Genomic DNA, 25,116 nt, shown 5'->3' with positions numbered 1-25,116 from the left:
TGACACTGCCGTTCTTTCTGCAGAGATCCTTCACTTTCTGCGATAAGAACGCAGATCACACAGTATTCTGCCTTGGGGCAGTTGGGTATGAGCCAACCACCCTTGAGGCTCAAGCTACATGACTAACCACCAGATGACATGGGTCACTCTGTGGCAAAGAGTAAAAAATACTCTGAAATCCTGGCCAACCATGACCAGGTTAGGTAGATAGAGCAAGGACATAGCCCCAGTTCCCTAACCCCAACCAGCCCTGAGATCAGAGATTCCAAAACCACCCAAGACTGGGTCAGGAAAAAGGCCAAGCGAAGCTTCAGCAACTGGAAGTCTCATGGAGAAAAACAGGTACAGGCACCTAATAATTCAGGATAGTTCAGGCAAACTTTACCCTAGAACTAAACACCCCAACTGGCCAAAATGCCAGACACAAGGGTATGGATGCATATCCAGAGAATCCGGATAGCGAGAAAAAATAGAAAGCCCAGACCAAAGGAAGGAACCACGACTAGCTAAGTCAAACGCTCCAAGGAGCAAGGCTAGAAGTTGTATGAATATACTTCTCAGAGCCTCAGAACAACCAAGGGAAACCTCAAGGTAAAAAAAATCCTAATAGCAGGACTAGGTTCCCTATCAGCTCCGCACAAGCAGAGGACACAAGGAATAGAAAGGCATTAAGCCTACCCAGCTCCAGAAAACCCCAAGATAAACAAAGTCCCCGCAGGGAACAATCATCACCCGGAAACACAGATCCCTAACAGGAGATCCAACTCACCCGTAGACAATGGAAGAAGACCCAAGGGTCTCTTATAACTCAGACAGACAGCACACGTCAAAGAGAAAGAACTGCATCTAGATACACTACAAACAGCCAACGCGTAATCCCGCAAGATGTCAAAAGCTGCAACTGGTTTCAAACTGCAAACCCTCCTGCATACTAGACAGCTATCCTGTACAAGCTGTTGGATCAAGCCGAAAAGGACAAATCCAGAGGCCTAAAAATGAAGGCCAAACCGCTCACTACGGAAAGGGGCGTTATGCCCTCCAACCCTCCACCACATGGGGGAGGAAAACTCTAAGTTCTGATGAAATCAGATGTCAGATAGAGTGACGCAGCAGAAAACTCCCCTGCCCGGCCATCTATGACTTAAGGCTGTAAGGACTAAAACAATCTGTCCCACCTCACGGACCCACAGGTCCTCTCGAACGCTTAGTTGAACATGAAAAACAATGATAACCTAAGCACTTTGTGCTTCTACCGAACCAGCCAAGCAGAACAGCGCCACGTGTCTGAACAGCCGCAAGACCGAACGAACCAGACAGGACCAGCCTGCACCTAGGGTCCTACCGGCAAGCTGCATAAATTCTCCCTCATAGGGGAAAAAACAGAAAACAGACATTTTTAACATAGGACTAACATGTCCAAAACAACTGCCGAAGAAGTAAAAAAAGAGTATCCCGAAGGAAACAAAAACAAATAAAGGACATCCCATCAGATATAAATAAAATATAAGGCAACCTGGAGGTTAAGGCCGAAAAAGACACAGGCCTACCCGCAGGACCAGCCAAACGGAGCCCTATCTTTCAAAACTGGGAAAGATCTCAAACAAATGACAATCAGGAGATTACTTCATCCCCACATGTCTAATGAGGTGCACCTTTCGAATTATCAGACTGAAAATCCCTGTATCTGGTAACGATAGGGTCATTCAATAACTGAAAAACATGTCTGAGCAATACGCGAAGGCACGCAATCCTGTAACGAAAGGCACAACACTCGGGGACAGTTACACCCAAGGGGAACTGTAGAGGCCCTTCCCAAGGCGGAAGGCCCAGGACAATGGGGCACGAGCACATTCTCAAATAAACGTCTGGACTCTGCAGACGAACAATTGCCAACAATAAGTGGAAGCGAAAACGTGATGCAACCTCCGGGGGGGGGGAACACGCCAACCCGCATGGAGGAACCATAAACTAGGTTACCCGCATGTGCAGAAGTATGATTTGGTAGGGAACTCCCTCTCGGAGGACAGGACTCCCAGAGGCGGATGGCTCAGCAGTCCCTTGATTCCCCGAGCCCAAGGAACCAGGTGCTCTGAAATGGCATACGGAACAAAACTGGTTGACAGGTGTCAACGAGGCCACTCCGGATTCATCACCGGACACAGAATCTGAAATCAAAATAGTCTCAGCATCAGAATCCTCCATAACTGGATAGAGGATATTTAAATATGGACTAAAGTAGTAAAAACAAAAACGGCACCCGACACCCCCAATGGCTGGGGCACTCACCCGGTCAGGAATGCGGAAATGGAAAAACGGAACGTAGCCACGCCCGAACACAAGGTGAACCGTACAGTCCAAAAAAAAAAGTGCGCCCAACCAAAAGGCTGCGTCACTTCCAAAGGCCTCAATGTTCCAACCACGAGCCCAGTAAACATCACACATAAGCAGGTTAAATCACATAACAAACATGATTATAACCCCCCCCCCCTGTTCAATAACCCCCCTCAGGAGATATTAACCCTCGATTCTAAGATACTAAAAGAGACTCACTGAGACCCTTATGTAGTTAGACCCGGAAGGTGGTAGCCTCTCGGAAAACATTCACATTACAGTACATTAACGAATAAAGTAAAATGAATGAACTTACCAGAATCTACGCCGTGGAACAGGAACACAGCCCTTCAAGTGTAACTGATAGTAGCATCGCCTCCGCCATTATGGACTTGACAGAAGAAAGCAGGCAGAGAAGAGAAGTTTGACAACGCCAATTGCTTGAGGAGCTTTTAATATGAGTCGTGATGGTTTTGCAGAAAGAAACTCCCTGCATCTCCAAGCCCTCACTGAGAGGCTGACAGGACTGCTTAAAACTCCTGTCCCATGCCGAAGAGTACTACCCTCCATAAGAGACAAAAACAATAATTAAAAATGTTAACACTTCTCTGCCATCCTCCTGGGATGAAAGGCAAAGAATGACTGGGGAATGAGGGGAGTGGGAGGAGCATTTAAGCCTTTGGCTGGGTTGTCTTTGCCTCCTCCTGGTGGCCAGGTTATTATTTCCCAAAAGTAATGAATGCAGCTGTGGACTCTTTCCATTTAAGAAGAAAAAATATATCATTTGTGTGACTAAGTCACTGAAATAAGACAATAGTGTTTAAAGTTAAGCAGCAAAAAAAAAAATTGGCTTAGAAAATGGTGTGAAAAGGCTCAGCAGCGAAGGGGTTAATGAAACAAAACGCTGTGCATGTACTCACCTGGTGTACTACAAAGATGGCGTAGTGTAGCTGCTGTCGTTGCAGGAAGGGGTGCAGGTAATAAAGCAGGTACTGAAGATGCCGCTCCCTGCTCCGGTGTGGTATGACCACAGCTGTTCTGTAGCGCCCGAAGCAGTGTCTGGGACTGAAATAGCCGCCAGACTTCACGTAAGGGTTCTTCCTTTTAATCTTCTTTAGGCTAGGGAGATTGCTGAAGTCAATGGTAATTGGGCCAACTAGAGAAAAAAATCAAATAAAATCTATAAGATAAAATAGAAATAATTGCAACAAAAAATATAAAAGGATTAAAGGGACATTAAAGATAAAATTAAATTATTATTCAGAAGCAGTGTACAACTTAACAAAAAACACAGGTTACTTCTATAATCAGTTACCTTGTACTCTTGTAAACCTTTGTTAAAACATAGCTCCTTTTTATGGAAGCATAGAGGTAGGCTTAAAGGGACAGTCAAGTCCAAAAAAAAAAATCATGATTCAGATAGGGTGTGTAATTTTAAACAACTTTACATTTTACTTTTATAACCAATTTTGCTTTGTTCTCTTGGTATTCTTAGTTGAAAGCTAAGCATATGCTAATTTCTTAGACCTTGAAGGACGCCTCTAATCTGAAAGCATTTTGACAGTTTTTCACCACTAGAGGGCATTAGTTCATGTGTTTCATATAGATAACATTGAGTTAATGCACGTGAAGTTACTGATTGAGCACTGATTGGCTAAAATGCAAGTCTGTCAAAAGAACTGAAATAAGGGGGCAGTTTGCAGCGGCTTTAGATACAAGGTAATCACAGAGGTAAACAGTGTATTATTATAACTGTGTTGGTTATGCAACACTGAGGAATGGGTAACAAAGGGATTATCTATCTTTTTAAACAACAAAACTTCTGGTGTTGACTATCCCTTTAAGTGCAAGTGTCAAAAGCACTATACCTGTATGTATAATATGGTTACAAACGTTGTGGCAAATGGTCGAGCAATAGAGTGCCTTGCACACTCCTGCGCCTACCTCAGTACGCTCTTATGGAAAAAAAAAAAAAGTTTTGCAAAAGGATAAAATGGGGGGAAAAGTAAACAATGGAAAGTGGCAATTGAGGGGGAAAAATGAAATTATATGATCCCTTAAAGTAATAGTAAATTAAATGAATCCATCTTGTATCCACATGCAAGTCTTGTTTTAATAAATAAAACCACTAAGTATAAAAAAAATAAAAAATAAGATCCCTACATTTTATAAAATATGCTTATAACACTTATCGTTGTCTATGGCTTCTTCCGCCCCAGTAACAATTCCTAGTTTTCATGTTTCCACCCGCTGCCTACGTCACCATATTTGCGTGCTCCCTTGAAATATTGCATTACCCATACGCATGTAATTTCACTGATGTCACTGGATTCCATTTTTCAAACAATTGCGCATTCCGGTATCTTGAACACGCACTGAGGAATGTGTAACTGATATGATGACGTTTTGGATAACCACAGAAAAACAGAGAGATGCACTCAACTAGGCTTAGAACTGAAGCTGGAAATACTTCCTTGCTTAGTCCCTCCTTACCCCCAGGGTACAAACTTTCTGCACACCATGCCTTTCACAAAGGTAAAATCTCCTGTAGCATATCAGTCTGATCCAGCACCGAAATACCAGGCAAATGCTCTTAGGTCACCCTAAGAGAAAAAGGGACAACCAGATGTGGCCTCCTTGCACACATGCCTTAGAGGGATGCAACTGCACCTCACTGACGAGGCCCATAGAGGCCGAAACGTAAGTCTGGGGTTTGTTTGTTTGTTTTCCCTTGTTCAAAGGAGATTTGCCTGGTATTTTGGTGCTGGACTGTCATTTGGCAGGGTCAGACTGATATGCTACAGGAGATTTTACCTTTGTAAAAGGCATAGTGTGCAGAAAGAGTTTGTACCCTGGGAGCAAGGAAATATTTCCAGCTTCAGTTCTAAGCCTAGTTGAGTGCATCTCTATGTTTATTTCTGACGTTTTGGATAACGCATGCGCAGATACGAAAGCTTTCTTCTTTTTTTTTTCAGACTTTGACACCTGGCTCCCGATCGGATTGGAGAGTGTCACTGTTAGAAAAATGCAAAAAAGTAATGGAGGCTGTCGTAGCAATGAATTATTTCAATGGGGAAAAAAATAACGACAACAGCTATATAAATATATTATTGTAAGCAGTTCATTAATGAACATAAATATAACAGAATTTATGCTTACCTGATAAATTACTTTCTCTTGCGGTGTATCCAGTCCACGGATTCATCCTTTACTTGTGGGATATTCTCCTTCCGTTCCGATGTAAACAAATTGAAATCCCGCTATTGTGAGATTTCAATGATGGGATCAGGTCAGGGGGGCGTCTCTATGATGCTAGCACGCCCTCCAGACCGCGATCGCCAAACGTTTAGGACTTTCTATTTTGTCCTAATGGTGCTAAAGCCCAGCGCGGTTAGGACGAAATAGAACGTCATAATGGCACTAAAAGGTTAACAAAGAATACCAGGAGGATATAACACATTTGATAATAGAAGTAAATTTAGAAGTGTAATACATATGAAAAGTAACGGTCTAGTTTGCCTGATGTCCTCTGTATATAGTAAACATAACGAACATCCTAAGAATACTTTATGCAGATTTCATTCCTTCTTGAATTTTTTTTTTTTTGGCAAGTTCTTCAAAACAAAAAGTTCTGCTTTTTGCTTCAGTTTTAGATCTTGATTTCTTTCTGTTTTGCATAATATTTCTATCCTGATCTTTAAAGTGTAAAGTCAGTTATTTGTCAACATTATTTTAATCTTTGTTTAAAAAAAATAAAAAAAAATTCTCTTGCAAGGTGTATCCAGTCAACGGATTCATCCTTTACTTGTGGGATATTCTCCTTCCCTACAGGAAGTCCATATAGCTCCCCCTCTAGCTCCACCCCCCAGTCATTCGACCAAAGGTTAGGAAGAAAAAGGAGAAACCATAGGGTGCAGTGGTGACTGTAGTTTAAACAAAAAATTTATACCTGACTTAAATGTCAGGGCGGGCCGTGGACTGGATACACCGCAAGAGAAAGTAATTTATCAGGTAAGCATAAATTCTGTTTTCTCTTGCAAGGTGTATCCAGTCCACGGATTCATCCTTTACTTGTGGGATACCAATACCAAAGCTTTAGGACACGGATGAAGGGAGGGAACAAGACAGGTACCTTAAACGGAAGGCACCCCTGCTTGCAAAACCTTTCTCCCAAAAATAGCCTCAGAAGAAGCAAAAGTATCAAATTTGGAAAAAGTATGCAGTGAAGACCAAGTCGCTGCCTTACAAATCTGTTCAACAGAAGCCTCATTTTTGAAAGCCCATGTAGAAGCCACTGCTCTAGTAGAATGAGCAGTAATTGTTTCAGGAGGCTGCTGGCCAGCAGTCTCATAGGCCAAACGGATGATGCTTTTCAGCCAAAAGGAAAGAGAGGTAGCAGTCGCTTTCTGACCTCTCCTCTTACCAGAATAGATAACAAACAAGGAAGATGTTTGTCTGAAATCCTTAGTTGCTTGTAAATAGAACTTTAAAGCACGAACTACATCAAGATTGTGTAACAGACGTTCCTTCTTCGAAGAAGGATTAGGACACAGAGAAGGAACAACTATTTCCTGGTTAATATTCTTGTTAGAAACAACTTTAGGAAGAAAACCAGGTTTGGTACACAAAACTACCTTATCTGAGTGGAACACCAGGTAAGATGAATCACACTGTAAGGCAGATAATTCTGAGACTCTTCGAGCAGAAGAGATAGCTACCAAAAACAAAACTTTCCAAGATAATAACTTAATATCTATGGAATGCAAAGGTTCAAACGGAACCCCTTGAAGAACTGAAAGAACTAGATTTAGACTCCATGGCGGAGCCACAGGTTTAAAGACAGGCTTGATTCTGACTAAAGCCTGAGCAAACGCTTGAACGTCTGGTACCTCTGCCAGACACTTGTGTAAAAGGATAGACAGAGCAGATATCGTCCCTTTAAGGAACTAGCTGACAATCCTTTCTCCAATCCTTCTTGGAGGAAGGACAATATCCTGGAAATCCTAATCTTACTCCATGAGTAACCCTTGGATTCACACCAACCCAGATATTTCCGCCATATCTTATGGTAGATTTTCCTGGTGACAGGCTTTCTAGCCTGAATCAGAGTATCTATAACTGACTCAGAGAAACCACGCTTTGATAGAATTAAGCGTTCAATCTCCAAGCAGTCAGACGTAGAGAAACTAGATTTGGATGCTTGAATGGACCTTGTATTAGAAGATCCTGCCTCATTGGCAGTGTCCATGGTGGGACAGATGACATGTCCACTAGGTCTGCACACCAAGTCCTGCATGGCCACGCAGGTGCTATCAGAATCACCGAAGCCTTCTCCTGCTTTATTCAGGCGACCAGACGAGGGAGAAGGGGAAACGGTGGAAAAACATAAGCTAGATTGAAGGACCAAGGCCCTGCTAGAGCATCTATCAATACCGCCTTGGGGTCCCGGGACCTGGACCCGTAGAGAGGAAGTTTGGTGTTCTGACGGGACGCCATCAGATCCAACTCTGGAGTTCCCCATAGCTGAGTCAGCTGGGCAAACACCTCCGGGTGGAGTTCCCACTCCCCCGGGTGAAAAGTCTGGCGACTTAGGAAATCCGCCTCCCAGTTATCTACTCCTGGGATGTAAATTGCTGAGAGCTGGCAGGAGTGATCCTCCGCCTACCTTATTATTTTGGTTACTTCCGTCATCGCTAGGGAACTCTTTGTTCCCCCCTGATGATTGACGTAAGCTACAGTCGTGATGTTGTCCGACTGAAATCTGATGAATTTGGCCGCAGCTAGTTGAGGCCATGCCTGAAGAGTGTTGAATATTGCCCTCAGTTCCAGAATGTTTATCGGGAGAAGCTTTTCTTCCCAAGACCATAAGCCCTGAGCTTTCAGGGAGTCCCAGACCGCACCCCAGCCTAACAGACTGGCGTCGGTCGTTACAATGATCCACTCTGGTCTGCGGAAACATATTCCCTGAGACAGGTGATCCTGAGACAACCACCAGAGAAGAGAATCTCTGGTCTCCTGGTCCAACTGAATTTGAGGAGACAAATCTGCATAATCCCCATTCCACTGTTTGAGCATGCATAGTTGCAGTGGTCTGAGGTGTATCCGAGCAAAAGGGACTATGTCCATTGCCGCTACCATTAATCCGATTGCCTCCATGCACTGAGCCACAGATGGCTGGGGAATGGAATGAAGAACTCGGCAAGTAGTTAAGAGCTTTAATTTTCTGACCTCCGTCAGAAATATTTTCATTTCTACCGAGTCTATTAGAGTCCCTAGGAAGGGAACCCTTGTGAGAGGGGTAAGAGAACTCTTTTTGATGTTCACCTTCCACCCGTGAGACCTTAGAAAAGCCAATACAATCTCCGTGTGAGACTTGGTTGTTTGGAAAGACGGCGCCTGAATTAAGATGTCGTCTAGATAAGGCGCTACTGCTATGCCCCGCGGTCTTAGAACCGCCAGGAGGGACCCTAGCACCTTTGTGAAAATTCTGGGAGCAGTGGCTAATCCGAAAGGAAGAGCCACAAACTGGTAATCCAGAAAAGCGAACCTGAGAAACTGGTGATGATCTTTGTGGATAGGAATGTGTAGGTATGCATCCTTTAGATCCACGGTAGTCATATATTGACCTTCCTGGATCATTGGTAAGATTGTCCGAATGGTCTCCATTTTGTATGATGGGACTCTTAGGAATCTGTTTAGAAATTTTAGATCCAGGATGGGTCTAAAAGTTCCCTCTTTTTTGGGAACCACAAACAGGTTTGAGTAAAAACCCAACCCTTGTTCTGCCATTGGAACTGGGTGTATCACTCCCATGGTATGTAGATCTTCTACGCAGCGTAAAAACGCCTCTTTCTTTGTCGGATCTGTAGACAGACGAGAAATGTGGAACCTCCCCCCTGGAGGAGAACCCTTGAATTCTAGAAGATATCCCTGGGATACAATATCTAACGCCCAAGGATCGTGTACATCTCTTGCCCAGGCCTGAGCGAAGAGAGAGAGTCTGCCCCCTACTAGATCCGGTCCCGGATCGGGGGCTACCCCTTCATGCTGTCTTGGTGGCAGCTGCAGGCTTTTTGGCCTGTTTACCCTTATTCCAGCCCTGGTAAGGATTCCAGGTTGCCTTGGGCTCTGAAGCGTTACCCTCTTGCTTTGCAGCCGGAGAGGATGAAGCGGGGTCGTTCCTGAAATTACGAAAGGAACGAAAATTAGCTTTGTTCTTTGTCTTAAAGGGCTTGTCCTGAGGGAGCGCATGGCCTTTTCCCCCAGTGATTTCTGAAATAATCTCTTTCAATTCAGGCCCGAAAAGGGCCTTTCCTTTGAAAGGGATGTTCAAAAGCTTGGATTTAGACGACACATCAGCCGACCAGGACTTTAGCCATAGCGCCCTGCGCGCCAAAATGGCGAAACCTGAATTTTTTGCCGCTAACTTAGCTATTTGGAGAGCGGCGTCAGTGATAAAAGAATTAGCTAGCTTTAGAGCCTTAATTCTATCCATAATTTCCTCATATGAGGTCTCCGTCTTGCAGCGCCTCAAACCAGAAAGTGGCTGCAGTAGTTACAGGAATAATGCAGGCAATAGGCTGGAGAAGAAAACCTTGTTGAACAAAAATTTTCTTAAGAAGACCCTCTAACTTCTTATCCATAGGGTCTTTAAAAGCACAATTGTCTTCAATTGGTATGGTTGTGCGTTTAGCAAGTGAAGAAACAGCCCCCTCTACCTTAGGGACCGTCTGCCACGAGTCCCGCACAGGGTCAGATATGGGGAACATTTTCTTAAAAACAGGAGGGGGAACAAAGGGAACACCTGGTCTATCCCACTCCCTAGTAACGATATCCGCAATCCTCTTAGGGACCGGAAACGCATCCGTGTAAACAGGGATCTCTAGGTACTTGTCCATTTTACACAATTTCTCTGGGATCACCAAAGGGTCGCAGTCATCCAGAGTAGCTAATACCTCCCTAAGCAAAACGCGGAGGTGTTCTAGTTTAAATTTAAAAGCCAATGTATCTGAATCTGTCTGAGGAGGAACCCTACCTGAATCAGAGACTTCTCCCTCAGACATCAAATCCCTCGCACCCACTTCAGAGCGTTGTGAGGGTATATCGGATACGGCTACCAAAGCATCAGAATGCTCATAATCTGTTCTTAAAACGGAGCTATCACGCTTTGCAGGTAACACGGGCAGTTTAGATAAGAAGGCTGTAAGAGAATTATCCATGACTGCCGCTAAGTCTTGCAATGTAAAAGGGGTAGACGCACTAGAGGTACTAGGCGTCGCTTGCGCGGGCGTAACTGGTTGTGACACTTGGGGAGAGGCAGACGGGCTACCCTCGTTACCTTCAGTCTGAGAATCATCTTGGGCCACATTTTTAAGTGCAACAATATGATCTTTAAAGTGTATAGACATACCAGTACAAGTGGGACACATTCTGAGAGGGGGTTCCACCATGGCTTCTAAACACATTGAACAAGGGTTTTCCTTAGTGTCAGACATGTTTAACAGACTAGTAGTAAACACAAGTAGGCTTGGAAATCACTTTAATCAAATAAAAAACACAATTTGAAAAAACGTTACTGTGCGTTTAAGAAATAAAAAGAGCACACAATTTTACAAAACAGTGAAAAATGTAGCAATCCTTTTGAAATTTTCACCATATGTACCTAAAGCCTTAATAAGATTGCACCACAAGTTGCAGAACGATTAACCCCTTAATGCCCAAACCGGAGCAGCCTAAAGCCAACACCCGGTTAAAATTACTACAGCACCTTGCCACAGCCTTGCTGTGGCCCTACCTGCCCTTAGGGATCAGATTTGGGGGATGAAAGCTTCTTTAAGGCCCTCAAACAGCAGCAGGACCCTCCATGTGAAGCAGCATGAACTTGTCTGCAATTCTAACTGCGCATCTGAGGCACAAAATTAGGCCCCTCCCACTCTACTTCGGAGTTGTGAGGCCTACTAAATCACTCCTAAGTGAATAAAAAACAGCCATGTGGGTAATAACCCCAGAAAGAACCCAAAAGGGCTTTCAAAGTATCTTGCAAAACGATTTTTCCTTAAATAAACAATCGATTGCCCTTAATAAGTGTCAACCAGTATATCAGCCCTATTATGTAAGCATTCAATTCCTTACTAAGTCTGTGAACATAGCTTACCCTCCCCTCATGGGGATATTGTCAGTCTCTTCTAGCATTATCTCAGTCTTGTCTAGAAATAAATGACTGAACATACCTTATTGCAGATCACCCTGCAAACTGTTCCCCCCAACTGAAGTTTTCTGGTACTCCTCAGTCCTGTGTGGGAACAGCAGTGGATTTTAGTTACAACATGCTAAAATCATTTTCCTCTCAGCAGAAATCTTCATCACTTTTCTGCCAGAGAGTAAATAGTACAAACCGGTACCATTTAAAATAACAAACTTTTGATTGAAGATAGAAAAAACTACAATTCTAACACCACATTCACTTTACCCTCCCGTAGAGAGACCCTAGTGCTTAGAGCCGGCAAAGAGAATGTTTGGGGGGTGGAGCTAGAGGGGGAGCTATATGGACAGCTCTGCTGTGTGCTCTCTTTGCCACTTCCTGTAGGGAAGGAGAATATCCCACAAGTAAAGGATGAATCCGTGGACTGGATACACCTTGAAAGAGAAATTATTTTTATTTTTTTTAAACAAAGATTAAAATAATGTTGACAAATAACTGTGACTTTACACTTTAAAGATCAGGATAGAAAGATTATGCAAAACAGAAAGAAATCAAGATCTAAAACTGAAGCAAAAAGCAGAACTTTTTGTTTTGAAGAACTTGCCAAAAAAAAAAAAAATTCAAGAAGGAATGAAATCTGCATAAAGTATTCTTAGGATGTTCGTTATGTTTACTATATACAGAGGACAGCAGGCAAACTAGACCGTTACTTTTCATATGTATTACACTTCTAAATTTACTTCTATTATCAAATGTGTTATATCCTCCTGGTATTCTTTGTTAACCTTTTAGTGCCATTATGACGTTCTATTTCGTCCTAACCGTGCTGGGCTTTATCGCCATTAGGACAAAATAGAAAGTCCTAAACGTTTGGCGATCGCGGTCTGGAGGGCGTGCCTAGCATCATAAAGACGCCCCCCTGACCTGATCCCATCATTGAAATCTCACGATAGCGGGATTTCAATTTGTTTACATCGATACGTTGTTCCGATGTAGACAACTTAACCCAGTCATCAAGGGGTTAAGAGTAAAGCTAGGTAGGCTGAATGTAGCTTAGGGTCGTGCATGTGTCTTTAGCAGTCTATGGCAGTAGTGTTTGCAGCAACGTTATATATAGTTGCAAACACTTCTGCCAGATGGCTAGAGACTTATGCACACTCCTGAGCTCACCTAGCATTACTCTATAATAGGATATCAGGAGAACCAAGCCAAATTTATAAGAGACGGAAATTGTAAAATTGTTTAAAATTGCATGCGCTACCAAGTTTAATTTTGACTTTAATGTCCCTTTAAAAGCAATACACTTAACCAATTTGATGCACATGGAATTCTCTTTAAGCGCACCGCAGCTATTTTCGGTGATCACCAGCACTTCAAGCTGTGGATTGTTGGTGGCCTAGTGGGCAGTACCCCCAAGCTTTTAATGAGAGTGCCGGTGATGTTACATGAGCTGGAATGGGGGGAGGTCATTCAACCCTCTCAATCTCAGCTCACATAGCAGCTACAGACAATCCTTTGAAAGAGAATTACCTGATCTTTGAAATTATGGTGGTCTTAAAATGCATCAAGCCCCAAAAATAAAAAATAAATGCTAACACACACAAAATATGGGTTTTACTAGTTAAACTTAAACTTTCGTGATTCAGATAGGGCATGCAATTTTAAACAACTTTCCACTTTACCTTTATCATCAAGTTTGCTTTGTTCTCTTGGAATCATTTGTTGAAAGCTAACCCTAGGTAGGCTCATAAGCTAATTTCTAAGTCCTTGAAGGCCGCCTCTTATCTCAATGCATTTTGACAGTTTTAACAGCTAGACAGTGCTAGTTCATGTGGGCCATATAGTTAACATTGTGCTCACTCCCGTAGTTCCCTATGAGTAAGCAAAAATAACTGAAATAAGGGGGCAGTCTGCAGAAGCTTAGATACAAGGTAATTACAGATGTAAAATGTATAACCGTGTTGGTTATGCAAAAATGGGGAATGGGTAAAAAAACATAATTTATGCTTACCTGATAAATTCCTTTCTTCTGTAGTGTGATCAGTCCACGGGTCATCATTACTTCTGGGATATTACTCCTCCCCAACAGGAAGTGCAAGAGGATTCACCCAGCAGAGCTGCATATAGCTCCTCCCCTCTACGTCACTCCCAGTCATTCGACCAAGGACCAACGAGAAAGGAAAAGCCAAGGGTGAAGTGGTGACTGGAGTATAAATTAAAAAATATTTACCTGCCTTAAAAACAGGGCGGGCCGTGGACTGATCACACTACAGAAGAAAGGAATTTATCAGGTAAGCATAAATTATGTTTTCTTCTGTTAAGTGTGATCAGTCCACGGGTCATCATTACTTCTGGGATACCAATACCAAAGCAAAAGTACACGGATGACGGGAGGGATAGGCAGGCTCTTTATACAGAAGGAACCACTGCCTGAAGAACCTTTCTCCCAAAAATAGCCTCCGATGAAGCAAAAGTGTCAAATTTGTAAAATTTGGAAAAAGTATGAAGCGAAGACCAAGTTGCAGCCTTGCAAATCTGTTCAACAGAGGCCTAATTCTTGAAGGCCCAAGTGGAAGCCACAGCTCTAGTAGAATGAGCTGTAATTCTTTCAGGAGGCTGCTGTCCAGCAGTCTCATAAGCTAAACGAATTATGCTACGAAGCCAAAAAGAAAGAGAGGTAGCGGAAGCTTTTTGACCTCTCCTCTGCCCAGAGTAAATGACAAACAGAGAAGACGTTTGTCGAAATTCCTTAGTTGCCTGTAAGTAAAATTTTAGAGCACGGACTACATCCAGGTTGTGCAGTAGACGTTCCTTTTTTGAAGAAGGATTTGGGCATAAAGAAGGAACAACAATCTCTTGATTGATATTCCTGTTAGTAACTACCTTAGGTAAGAACCCAGGTTTAGTACGCAGGACTACCTTATCCGAATGAAAAATCAAATAAGGAGAATCACAATGTAAGGCTGATAAATCAGAGACTCTTCGAGCCGAGGAAATAGCCATTAAAAATAGAACTTTCCAAGATAACAACTTTATATCAATGGAATGAAGGGGTTCAAACGGAACGCCCTGTAAAACATTAAGAACCAGGTTTAAACTCCATGGTGGAGCAACAGTTTTAAACACAGGCTTAATCCTGGCCAAAGCCTGACAAAAAGCCTGGACGTCAGGAACTTCTGACAGACGTTTGTGTAACAGAATGGACAGAGCTGAGATCTGTCCCTTTAATGAACTAGCAGATAAACCCTTTTCTAAACCTTCTTGTAGAAAAGACAATATCCTAGGAATCCTAACCTTACTCCAAGAGTAACCTTTGGATTCACACCAATATAGGTATTTACGCCATATCTTATGGTAAATCTTTCTGGTAACAGGTTTCCTAGCCTGTATTAAGGTATCAATAACTGACTCAGAAAACCCACGTCTTGATAAAATCAAGCGTTCAATTTCCAAGCAGTCAGCTTCAGAGAAGTTAGATTTTGATGTTTGAAGGGACCCTGTATCAGAAGGTCCTGTTTCAGAGGTAGAGACCAAGGTGGACAGGATGACATGTCCACCAGGTCTGCATACCAAGTCCTGCGTGGCCACGCAGGTGCTATTAGAATCACTGATGCTCTCTCTTGTTTGATTCTGGCAATCAATCGAGGAAGTAACGGGAAGGGTAGAAACACGTAAGCCATCCTGAAGTCCCAAGGTGCTGTCAGAGCATCTATCAGGACTGCTCCTGGATCTGGACCCGTAACGAGGAAGCTTGGCGTTCTGTCGCGACGCCATGAGATCTATCTCTGGTTTGCCCCAACGTCGAAGTATTTGGGCAAAGACCTCCGGATGAAGTTCCCACTCCCCCGGATGAAAAGTCTGACGACTTAAGAAATCCGCCTCCCAGTTCTCCACTCCCGGGATGTGGATTGCTGACAGGTGGCAAGAGTGAGACTCTGCCCAGCGAATTATCTTTGATACTTCCATCATAGCTAGGGAGCTTCTTGTCCCTCCCTGATGGTTGATGTAAGCTACAGTCGTGATGTTGTCCGACTGAAACCTGATGAACCCCCGAGTTGTCAACTGGGGCCAAGCCAGGAGGGCATTGAGAACTGCTCTCAATTCCAGAATGTTTATTGGCAGGAGACTCTCCTCCTGACTCCATTGTCCCTGAGCCTTCAGAGAATTCCAGACGGCACCCCAACCTAGAAGGCTGGCGTCTGTTGTTACAATTGTCCAGTCTGGTCTGCTGAATGGCATCCCCCTGGACAGATGTGGCCGAGAAAGCCACCATAGAAGAGAATTTCTGGTCTCTTGATCCAGATTCAGAGAAGGGGATAAGTCTGAGTAATCCCCATTCCACTGACTTAGCATGCACAGTTGCAGTGGTCTGAGGTGTAAGCGTGCAAAGGGTACTATGTCCATTGCCGCTACCATTAAGCCGATTACCTCCATGCATTGAGCCACTGACGGGTGTTGAATGGAATGAAGGGTGCGGCAAGCACTTTGAAGTCTTGTTAGCCTGTCCTCTGTCAGGTAAATCTTCATTTCTACAGAATCTATAAGAGTCCCCAGGAAGGGAACTCTTGTGAGTGGAACGAGTGAACTTTTCTTTTCGTTCACCTTCCATCCATGTGACCTTAGAAATGCCAGCACTAACTCTGTATGAGACTTGGCAGTTTGAAAGCTTGAAGCTTGTATCAGAATGTCGTCTAGGTATGGAGCTACCGAGATTCCCCGCGGTCTTAGTACCGCCAGAAGAGCACCCAGAACCTTTGTGAAGATTCTTGGAGCTGTAGCCAATCCGAATGGAAGAGCCACAAACTGGTAATGCCTGTCTAGGAAGGCAAACCTTAGGTACCGATAATGATCTTTGTGAATCGGTATGTGAAGGTAAGCATCTTTTAAAACTACAGTGGTCATGTACTGACCCTCTTGGATCATAGGTAAAATTGTCCGAATAGTCTCCATCTTGAACGATGGAACTCTTAGGAATTTGTTTAGGATCTTTAAGTCCAGGATTGGTCTGAAAGTTCCCTCTTTTTTGGGAACCACAAACAGATTTGAGTAAAACCCCTGTCCCTGTTCCGATCGTGGAACTGGATGGATTACTCCCATTAACAAGAGCTCTTGTACGCAGCGTAGAAACGCCTCTTTCTTTGTCTGGATTGTTGACAATCTTGACAGATGAAATCTCTCTCTTGGAAGAGAGTATTTGAAGTCCAGAAGGTATCCCTGAGATATTATCTCTAGCGCCCAGGGATCCTGAACATCTCTTGCCCAAGCCTGGGCGAAGAGAGAAAGTCTGCCCCCCACTAGATCCGATCCCGGATCGGGGGCCCTCAATTCATGCTGTTTTAGGGGCAGCAGCAGGTTTCCTAGTCTGCTTGCCCTTGTTCCAGGACTGGTTAGGTTTCCAGCCTTGTCTGTAGCGAGCAACAGCTCCTTCCTGTTTTGGTGCAGAGGAAGTTGATGCTGCTCCTGCTTTGAAATTACGAAAGGAACGAAAATTAGACTGTCTAGTCTTGGCTTTGGCTTTGTCCTGAGGCAGGGCATGGCCTTTACCTCCTGTAATGTCAGCGATAATCTCTTTCAACCCGGGCCCGAATAAGGTCTGCCCTTTGAAAGGTATATTAAGCAATTTAGACTTAGAAGTAACATCAGCTGACCAGGATTTTAGCCACAGCGCCCTGCGTGCCTGAATGGCGAATCCTGAATTCTTCGCCGTAAGTTTAGTAAGATGTACTACGGCCTCCGAAATGAATGAATTAGCTATTTTAAGGACTCTAAGCCTGTCCGTAATGTCGTCCAGAGTAGCTGAACCAATGTTCTCTTCCAGAGACTCAATCCAGAATGCCGCTGCAGCCGTGATCGGCGCAATGCATGCAAGGGGTTGCAATATAAAACCTTGTTGAACAAACATTTTCTTAAGGTAACCCTCTAATTTTTTATCCATTGGATCTGAAAAAGCACAGCTATCCTCCACCGGGATAGTGGTACGCTTAGCTAAGGTAGAAACTGCTCCCTCCACCTTAGGGACCGTTTGCCATAAGTCCCTTGTGGTGGCGTCTATTGGAAACATTTTTCTAAATATCGGAGGGGGTGAGAACGGCACACCGGGTCTATCCCACTCCTTAGTAACAATTTCAGTAAGTCTCTTAGGTATAGGAAAAACCTCAGTACTCGTCGGTACCGCAAAATATTTATCCAACCTACACATTTTCTCTGGTATTGCAACTGTGTTACAATCATTCAGAGCCGCTAACACCTCCCCTAGTAATACACGGAGGTTTTCCAGTTTAAATTTAAAATTTGAAATATCTGAATCCAGTCTGTTTGGATCAGAACCGTCACCCACAGAATGAAGCTCTCCGTCCTCATGTTCTGCCACCTGTGACGCAGTGTCTGACATGGCCCTAATATTATCAGCGCACTCTGTTCTCATCCCAGAGTGATCACGCTTACCTCTTAGCTCTGGTAATTTAGCCAAAACCTCAGTCATAACAGTAGCCATATCCTGTAATGTGATTTGTAATGGCCGCCCAGATGTACTCGGCGCTACAATATCACGCACCTCCCTCTGAGCGGGAGATGTAGGTACTGACACGTGAGGCGAGTTAGTCGGCATAACTCTCCCCTCGTTGTTTGGTGAAATTTGTTCAATTTGTACAGATTGACTTTTATTTAAAGTAGCATCAATACAGTTAGTACATAAATTTCTATTGGGCTCCACTTTGGCATTGCAACAAATGACACAGGTATCATCCTCTGAATCAGACATGTTTAACACACTAGCAAATAAACTTGTAACTTGGAAATACAATTCAATTAGAATAATATTAAAACGTACTGTGCCTTTAAGAAGCACAGAAGATCTATGACAGTTGAAAATTAATAAATTGAAACAGTTATAGCCTCAATCCTTGTAAATAACACAACTTTAGCAAAGGTTTAATCCCATTAGCAAAGATAACAAATTCTGAAAGCAGGAAACAAATTACAGAATAAACGTTTTTTATCTCAGTCAAACTATAATTCTCACAGCTCTGCTGAGAGAAATTACCTCCCTCAAAATAAGTTTTGAAGACCCCTGAGCTCTGTAGAGATGAACCGGATCATGCAGGGAATACAATGAGTTGCTGACTGAAATATTTGATGCGTAGTAAAAGCGCCCCTCCCCCTCAAACACAGCAGTGAGGGAGAACAGAAACTGTCAGAAAAACAGATTAAGCAACTGCCAAGTGGAAAAATAATGCCCAAACATTTATTCACTCAGTACCTCAGTAAATGAAAACGATTTTACATTCCAGCAAAAACGTTAAACATAATCTCTAGTTATTAAACAGCTTTATGTATTTCTTACAGTGTAATTCTAGTGAAGTACCATTCCCCAGAATACTGAAGTGTAAAGTATACATACATGACATTATATCGGTATGGCAGGATTTTCTCATCAATTCCATTGTCAGAAAATAAAAACTGCTACATACCTCTATGCAGATTCATCTGCCCGCTGTCCCCTGATCTGAAGTTTACCTCTCCTCAGATGGCCGAGAAACAGCAATATGATCTTAACTACTCCGGCTAAAATCATAACAAAAACTCTGGTAGATTCTTCTTCAAACTCTGCCAGAGAGATAATAACACACTCCGGTGCTATTTTAAAATAACAAACTTTTGATTGAAGATATAAAACTAAGTATAATCACCATAGTCCTCTCACACATCCTATCTAGTCGTTGGGTGCAAGAGAATGACTGGGAGTGACGTAGAGGGGAGGAGCTATATGCAGCTCTGCTGGGTGAATCCTCTTGCACTTCCTGTTGGGGAGGAGTAATATCCCAGAAGTAATGATGACCCGTGGACTGATCACACTTAACAGAAGAAAAGGGATTATCTATCTTTATAAACAATACAAATTCTGGAGTAGACTGTCCCTTTATGAAAGCATGTCTGCAGGGGCTACAATGAGAAAATAAGTTGTTTGTGGTTTTTTATGATTTGTTTGATTTAACATATGTGTTTTTACTGTAGGAGCACAGTTTAATATCCCTTTAAAATTAAGTGCCAGGGAATTATAATAATGGTAATTAATAATGAAGACAAAATGGTAGTTAAGGGTCACCATGATAAACTGCATTTATACATCATTTTTTCATGAAGAGCTCATTTCCCCTTGGCTCAATATTTTTTGCTTTCATAGTGGTCTACAACATGACACGAACAGATGTGCCTGAATGGATTAGTGTTGAGAACAGGGTTTTAAGCTGCCATACAAAATACTGGACAGTATGTAGGTCACAATGCTAGGTGGGGTCACACAATGCCCTCCCACCAGGTATCATTTTCACAACTGAGCAGTCATTTTATCCCTTGACTCTCAGTAAGATACTTCAAAATCAATAATTTTACCTCTTTAGTTGCCAGTAATACACATAAACAGTACTGATTGGACCCCCCTTGACTGCTCCTCTCTTTATTCTCCATATCTGTAATATTTTGAGGCACAGAAGATTTTTACATTTAGCTAACAATCAGGAACTTTAAAATCTAGACATTTAAGTGTCTAGTATTTTTGTGAAGATGTTACTGGACAGTCTGCTAAATTACTAGACACCTGGTAATGCTAGCTGATGGGTAAACTAAAAACAAACAAACAGGCTAACATCTAACATCAATACAACTATATAAGGATTAGGGCATGCAAATCAATCAATCAGTCTCTTTAAAGGAATATTCTAATGTAATAAAAAAAAAAAGAAGCTGTAATTCATTAGTGCATGTATTTTTTAACTTTAGCAAAACAAATAAAAATTCCACTCAGGAGCCGCAAGCATTGCAGCTGCACAGTGGGCCAATCGGAAGCACCCGTTGCAGTTAGTCAGGGTCAGTGACGGAAAGATGACATGCTCTGACAAATTAAGAGTTAGAATGTCCCGTTAAAGGAGGGACGCTAACTGGTGGACCGTGGGCTACATGTGACCTGCGCCATTAGCTAAGCAGCCGGCCCATTTTTGGTTCAGAACCCTGGATAGAGCTTTGTCGATTCAGCAAGCACAACCCAGGTGCTAAACCAAAAATGGCCCGCTTCCTAAGTTTACATTCTTGCTTTCAAATAAAGTTAACAAGAGAACGAAGAAAATGGATAATAGGAGTAAATTAGAAAGTTGCTTAAAATTGCATGCTCTATCTGAATCATGAGAGAAAAAAATTGGGTTTAGTGTCCCTTTAAGCACTTTGAGATGGTAAAAAAAATTATAAACTGTATGTATGTATAATCACTTTTAGCCTCCCCATAATTTTAATTGTTGTTGTATTTTGCCCAGAAATCAACTTTACCCAGCAGTGATTCAACCTACTCCCAAGCTGATGAGTGGCAAAATACACGAAACAGCTGTCTGGGATTGGTCTGAATCACTGTACTAACCCTAGCTAAGCTTAAAGTGAAGGTCAATTTTGATGAATTAGTGCCCGGTTTTTACTAATCCTATTAAAAACAAGGGCACTTGAATTCATCAAAATTTACATTTCACTAGTTTTCTTCAAAAACGTACCTTTTAATCCTGGCAGCCGCTCCAGCACTTCCTCCACCCGTCACAAGCCGTCTTTGCGGGTCCAAAATGACGAATCCGGCTTCCTCCAATCACGGCGTTGCATCAGGCCAAGATTCCCCCAGGGGGGAAGCCATGATTGGAGGAAGCTGGATTCAACATTTCTGACGTCAGCAGAGGCTTCCGACAGCCTGGGGAATCGCTGGAGCGGCTGCCAGGATTAAAAGGTAAGTTTTTGAAGAAAACTAGTGAAATATCAATTTTGATGAATTAAAGTGCCCTTGTTTTTAATAGGATTATTAAAAACCGGGCACTAATTCATCAAAATTCACCTTCACTTTAAAAGCTGTGTAATACGGCGATGCTATGGTGTAAATGAAAGTCTGTCTTAAAAAGCAGGCTTAAAGGGCCATTAAACCCAAAAAATGTCTTTCACGATTCAGATAGAGAATACAATTTTTAACAACATTACAATTTACTTCTATTATCTAATTTGCTGCAATCTTTAGATATCCTTTGTTAAAGAAATAGCAATGCACATTGGGGAGAAAATCACATGAGGCATCTATGTGCAGCTACCAATCAGAAGCTACTGAGCCTATCTAGATATGCTTTTCAGGAAAGAATATCAAGAAAATGAAGCAAATTAGATAATTGAAGTAAATTAGAAAGTTGTTTAAAATGGTATTCTCTATCTAAATCATGAAAGAAAAAAATTTGGGTTTAATGTCCCTTTAAAGTAAAAAAGTGAGTCATTGTGAACCTCATTTGCATAACTTACCCAGAATCCTTTGCTGCATTGGAAACAATGTATTCAGAGAGTTTCAGTGGGAAAAACAAGTCTTCTGACTTGTCTAGATTTGTAAATGGGTTACACAATTAGTTATTTTCTCAACATTTTGTATCTAGTGGAGGATTTTAAACTCATTTATCGCCTCCCCATAATTTTAATATATATAAAAAAAACTCTGCAATACACTATCATTGTTTATTTTGTCCCCTTTTCCTGTAATCCCATTTTGAAATTGTGAGCTTTTTCGTTCCTGTTTGTGTGGAATATAACAATGTTCTGCAATTCCATTTCTGTCATTGGCTGCAAACTCTAGTTGCCTATTTATAACTGTCCCTAATTGGTCACAGCAGAGAAGGTAACCTAAGTTACAACATGGCAGCTCCCATTGCTTTATAGACACTAAAAGTTTCACATTATTTTGTCAATATTTAACTAACTAATGAAACTTTAAAAAAAAAAAAAAAAATTATGCTTACCTGATAAATTTCTTTCTTTTGCGATGTACAGAGTCCACGGATTCATCCTAACTTGTGGGATATTGTCCTTCCTGACAGGAAGAAGCAAAGAGAGCACCACAGCAGAGCTGTCTATATAGCTCCCCCCTTAACTCCACCCCCCAGTCATTCGACCAAAGGCCAAGGAAGAAAAGGAGAAACTATAATGTGCAGAGGTGACTGAAGTTTACATAAAAAAATACTATCTGTCTTGAATAGACAGGGCAGGCCGTGGACTCGGTACATTGCAAAAGAAAGAAATTTATCAGGTAAGCATAAATTTTGTTTTCTTTTGCAAGATGTACCGAGTCCACGGATTCATCCTTTACTTGTGGGATACAATACCAAAGCTACAGGACACGGATGATGGGAGGGACAAGACAGGACCTTAAATGGAAGGCACCACTGCTTGCAAAACCTTTCTCCCAAAAATAGCCTCCGAAGAAGCAAAAGTATCAAATTTGTAAAATTTGGAAAATGTATGAAGTGAAGACCAAGTCGCAGCCTTACAAATCTGTTCAACAGAAGCATCATTCTTAAAAGCCTAGTAGAGTGAGCTGTGATTCTTTCAGGAGGCTGCTGTCCAGCAGTCTCATAAGCCAAACGGATGATGCTTTTCAGCCAAAAGGAAAGAGAGGTAGCCGTAGTCTTTTGACCTCTACGCTTTCCAGCATAGCCAACAAACAATGACGATGATTGGCGAAAATCTTTGGTTGCCTGTAAATAAAACTTCAAGGCACGAACCACGTCCAAGTTTGGACACAGAAGGAACAACAATTTCCTGATTGATATTCCTGTTAGAAACAACCTTAGGGAGGAACCCAGGTTTGGTACGCAAAACCACCTTATCAGCATGGAAAACAAGATAAGGTGAGTCGCATTGTAAAGCAGATAGCTCAGAAACTCTTCGAGCTGAAGAGATAGCAACTAGAAACAGAACTTTCCAAGATAGAAGCTTAATGTCTATGGAATGCATGGGTTCAAACGGAACCCCTTGAAGAACACTAAAAACCAAATTTAAACTCCATGGCGGAGCAACAGGTTTAAACACAGGCTTGATTCTAACTAAAGCCTGACAGAACGACTGAACGTCTGGAACATCTGCCAGACGCTTGTGCAATAGAATTGATAAAGCAGATATCTGTCCCTTTAGGGAACTAGCTGATAGCCCCTTCTCCAATCCTTCTTGGAGAAAGGACAAAATCCTAGGAATCCTGATCTTACTCCATGAGTAGCCTTTGGATTCGCACCAAAAAAGATATTTACGCCATATCTTATGATAGATTTTCCTGGTGACAGGCTTTCAAGCCTGAATCAAGGTATCTATGACCGACTCGGAGAAAACCCGCTTTGATAAAATCAAGCGTTCAATCTCCAAGCAGTCAGTTGCAGAGAAATTAGATTTGGATGCTTGAACGGACCTTGGATCAGAAGGTCCCGTCGCAGTGGCAGAGTCCATGGTGGCAGAGATGACATGTCCACCAGGTCTGCATACCAAGTGTGGCCACTCAGGTGCTATCAAAATCACTGAAGCTCTCTCCTGTTTGATTCTGGCAATCAGACGGAGAGGGAAAGGTGGAAACACATAAGCCAGGTTGAAGAGCATTGAATATCGCTCTTAATTCCAGAATATTTATTGGTAGGAGGGCCTCCTCCTGAGTCCACAAACCCTGTGCTTTCAGGGAATTCCAGACTGCACCCCAGCCCAGTAGGCTGGCGTCCGTCGTCACTATAACCCATGCTGGCCTGCGGAAACACAATCCCCTGGACAGGTGATCCTGTGAAAACCACCAAAGAAGAGAGTCTCTGGTCTCTTGATCCAGATCTATCTGAGGAGATAAATCTGCATAATCCCCATTCCAATGTCTGAGCATGCATAGTTGCAGTGGTCTGAGATGCAAGCGAGCAAACGGAACTATGTCCATTGCCGCTACTATTAGTCCGATTACCTCCATACACTAAGCCACTGACGGCCGAGGAATGGAATGAAGAGCTCGGCAGGTGGTTAAAATCTTTGATTTCCTGACCTCCGTCAGAAAAATTTCCCAGGAATGGAACTCTTGTGAGAGGAATAAGAGAACTCTTTTTCACGTTCACCTTCCACCCATGAGATCTTAGAAAGGCCAACACTAAGTCTGTGTGAGACTTGGCTAGTTGAAAAGTCGACGTTTGAATAAGGATGTCGTTTAGCTAAGGCGCCACTGCTATGCCCCGCGGCCTTAGGACCGCCAGAAGGGACCCTAGCACTTTTGTGAAGATTCTTGGCGCCGTGGCCAACCCGAAGGGAAGAGCCACAAACTGGTAATGCCTGTCCAGGAAGGCAAACCTGAGGAACTGATGATGATCTTTGTGGATAGGAATGTGTATATACGCATCCTTTAAATCCACGGTGGTCATATATTGACCCTCCTGGATCATTGCTAAAATAGTCCGAATAATCTCCATCTTGAAGGATGGAACTCTTAGGAATTGGTTTAGAGTCTTGAGATCTAGAATTTGGTCTGAAGGTTCCCTCTTTTTTGGGAACCACAAACAGATTGGAGTAAAAACCTTGTCCCTGTTCTGCTTTCGGAACTGGACAGATCACTCCCATGGTAAAGAGGTCTTCTACACAGCGTAAGAACGCCTCTCTTTTTGTCTGGTTTACAGACAATTGAGAAAGATGGAACCTCCCCCTTGGAGGAGAATCTTTGAAATCTAAAAGGTACCCCTGGGTTACAATTTCTACGGCCCAGGAGTCCCGAACGTCTCTTGCCCAGGCCTGAG

At 42.7% G+C, this 25,116-nt stretch overlaps 1 protein-coding gene across 1 annotated transcript in view; it reads right to left on the bottom strand.

The window, feature by feature from the left end:
* Positions 1–25,116, bottom strand: part of LOC128652871 (beta-1,4-galactosyltransferase 3) — a 290,331-nt gene that overhangs the window by 182,141 nt on the left and 83,074 nt on the right. The window contains exon 3 of the mRNA XM_053705848.1: positions 3,252–3,487. Coding sequence (XP_053561823.1) covers positions 3,252–3,487 — 236 coding nt within the window. The remainder of the gene's footprint in view (positions 1–3,251; positions 3,488–25,116) is intronic.

This window comes from Bombina bombina, chromosome 3, assembly GCF_027579735.1.
Source record: "Bombina bombina isolate aBomBom1 chromosome 3, aBomBom1.pri, whole genome shotgun sequence".
NCBI classification, from domain to species: domain Eukaryota; kingdom Metazoa; phylum Chordata; class Amphibia; order Anura; family Bombinatoridae; genus Bombina; species Bombina bombina.
The sequence above is the reverse complement of the archived record's forward strand: the minus strand, read 5'-3'. Positions and strand labels throughout refer to the sequence as shown.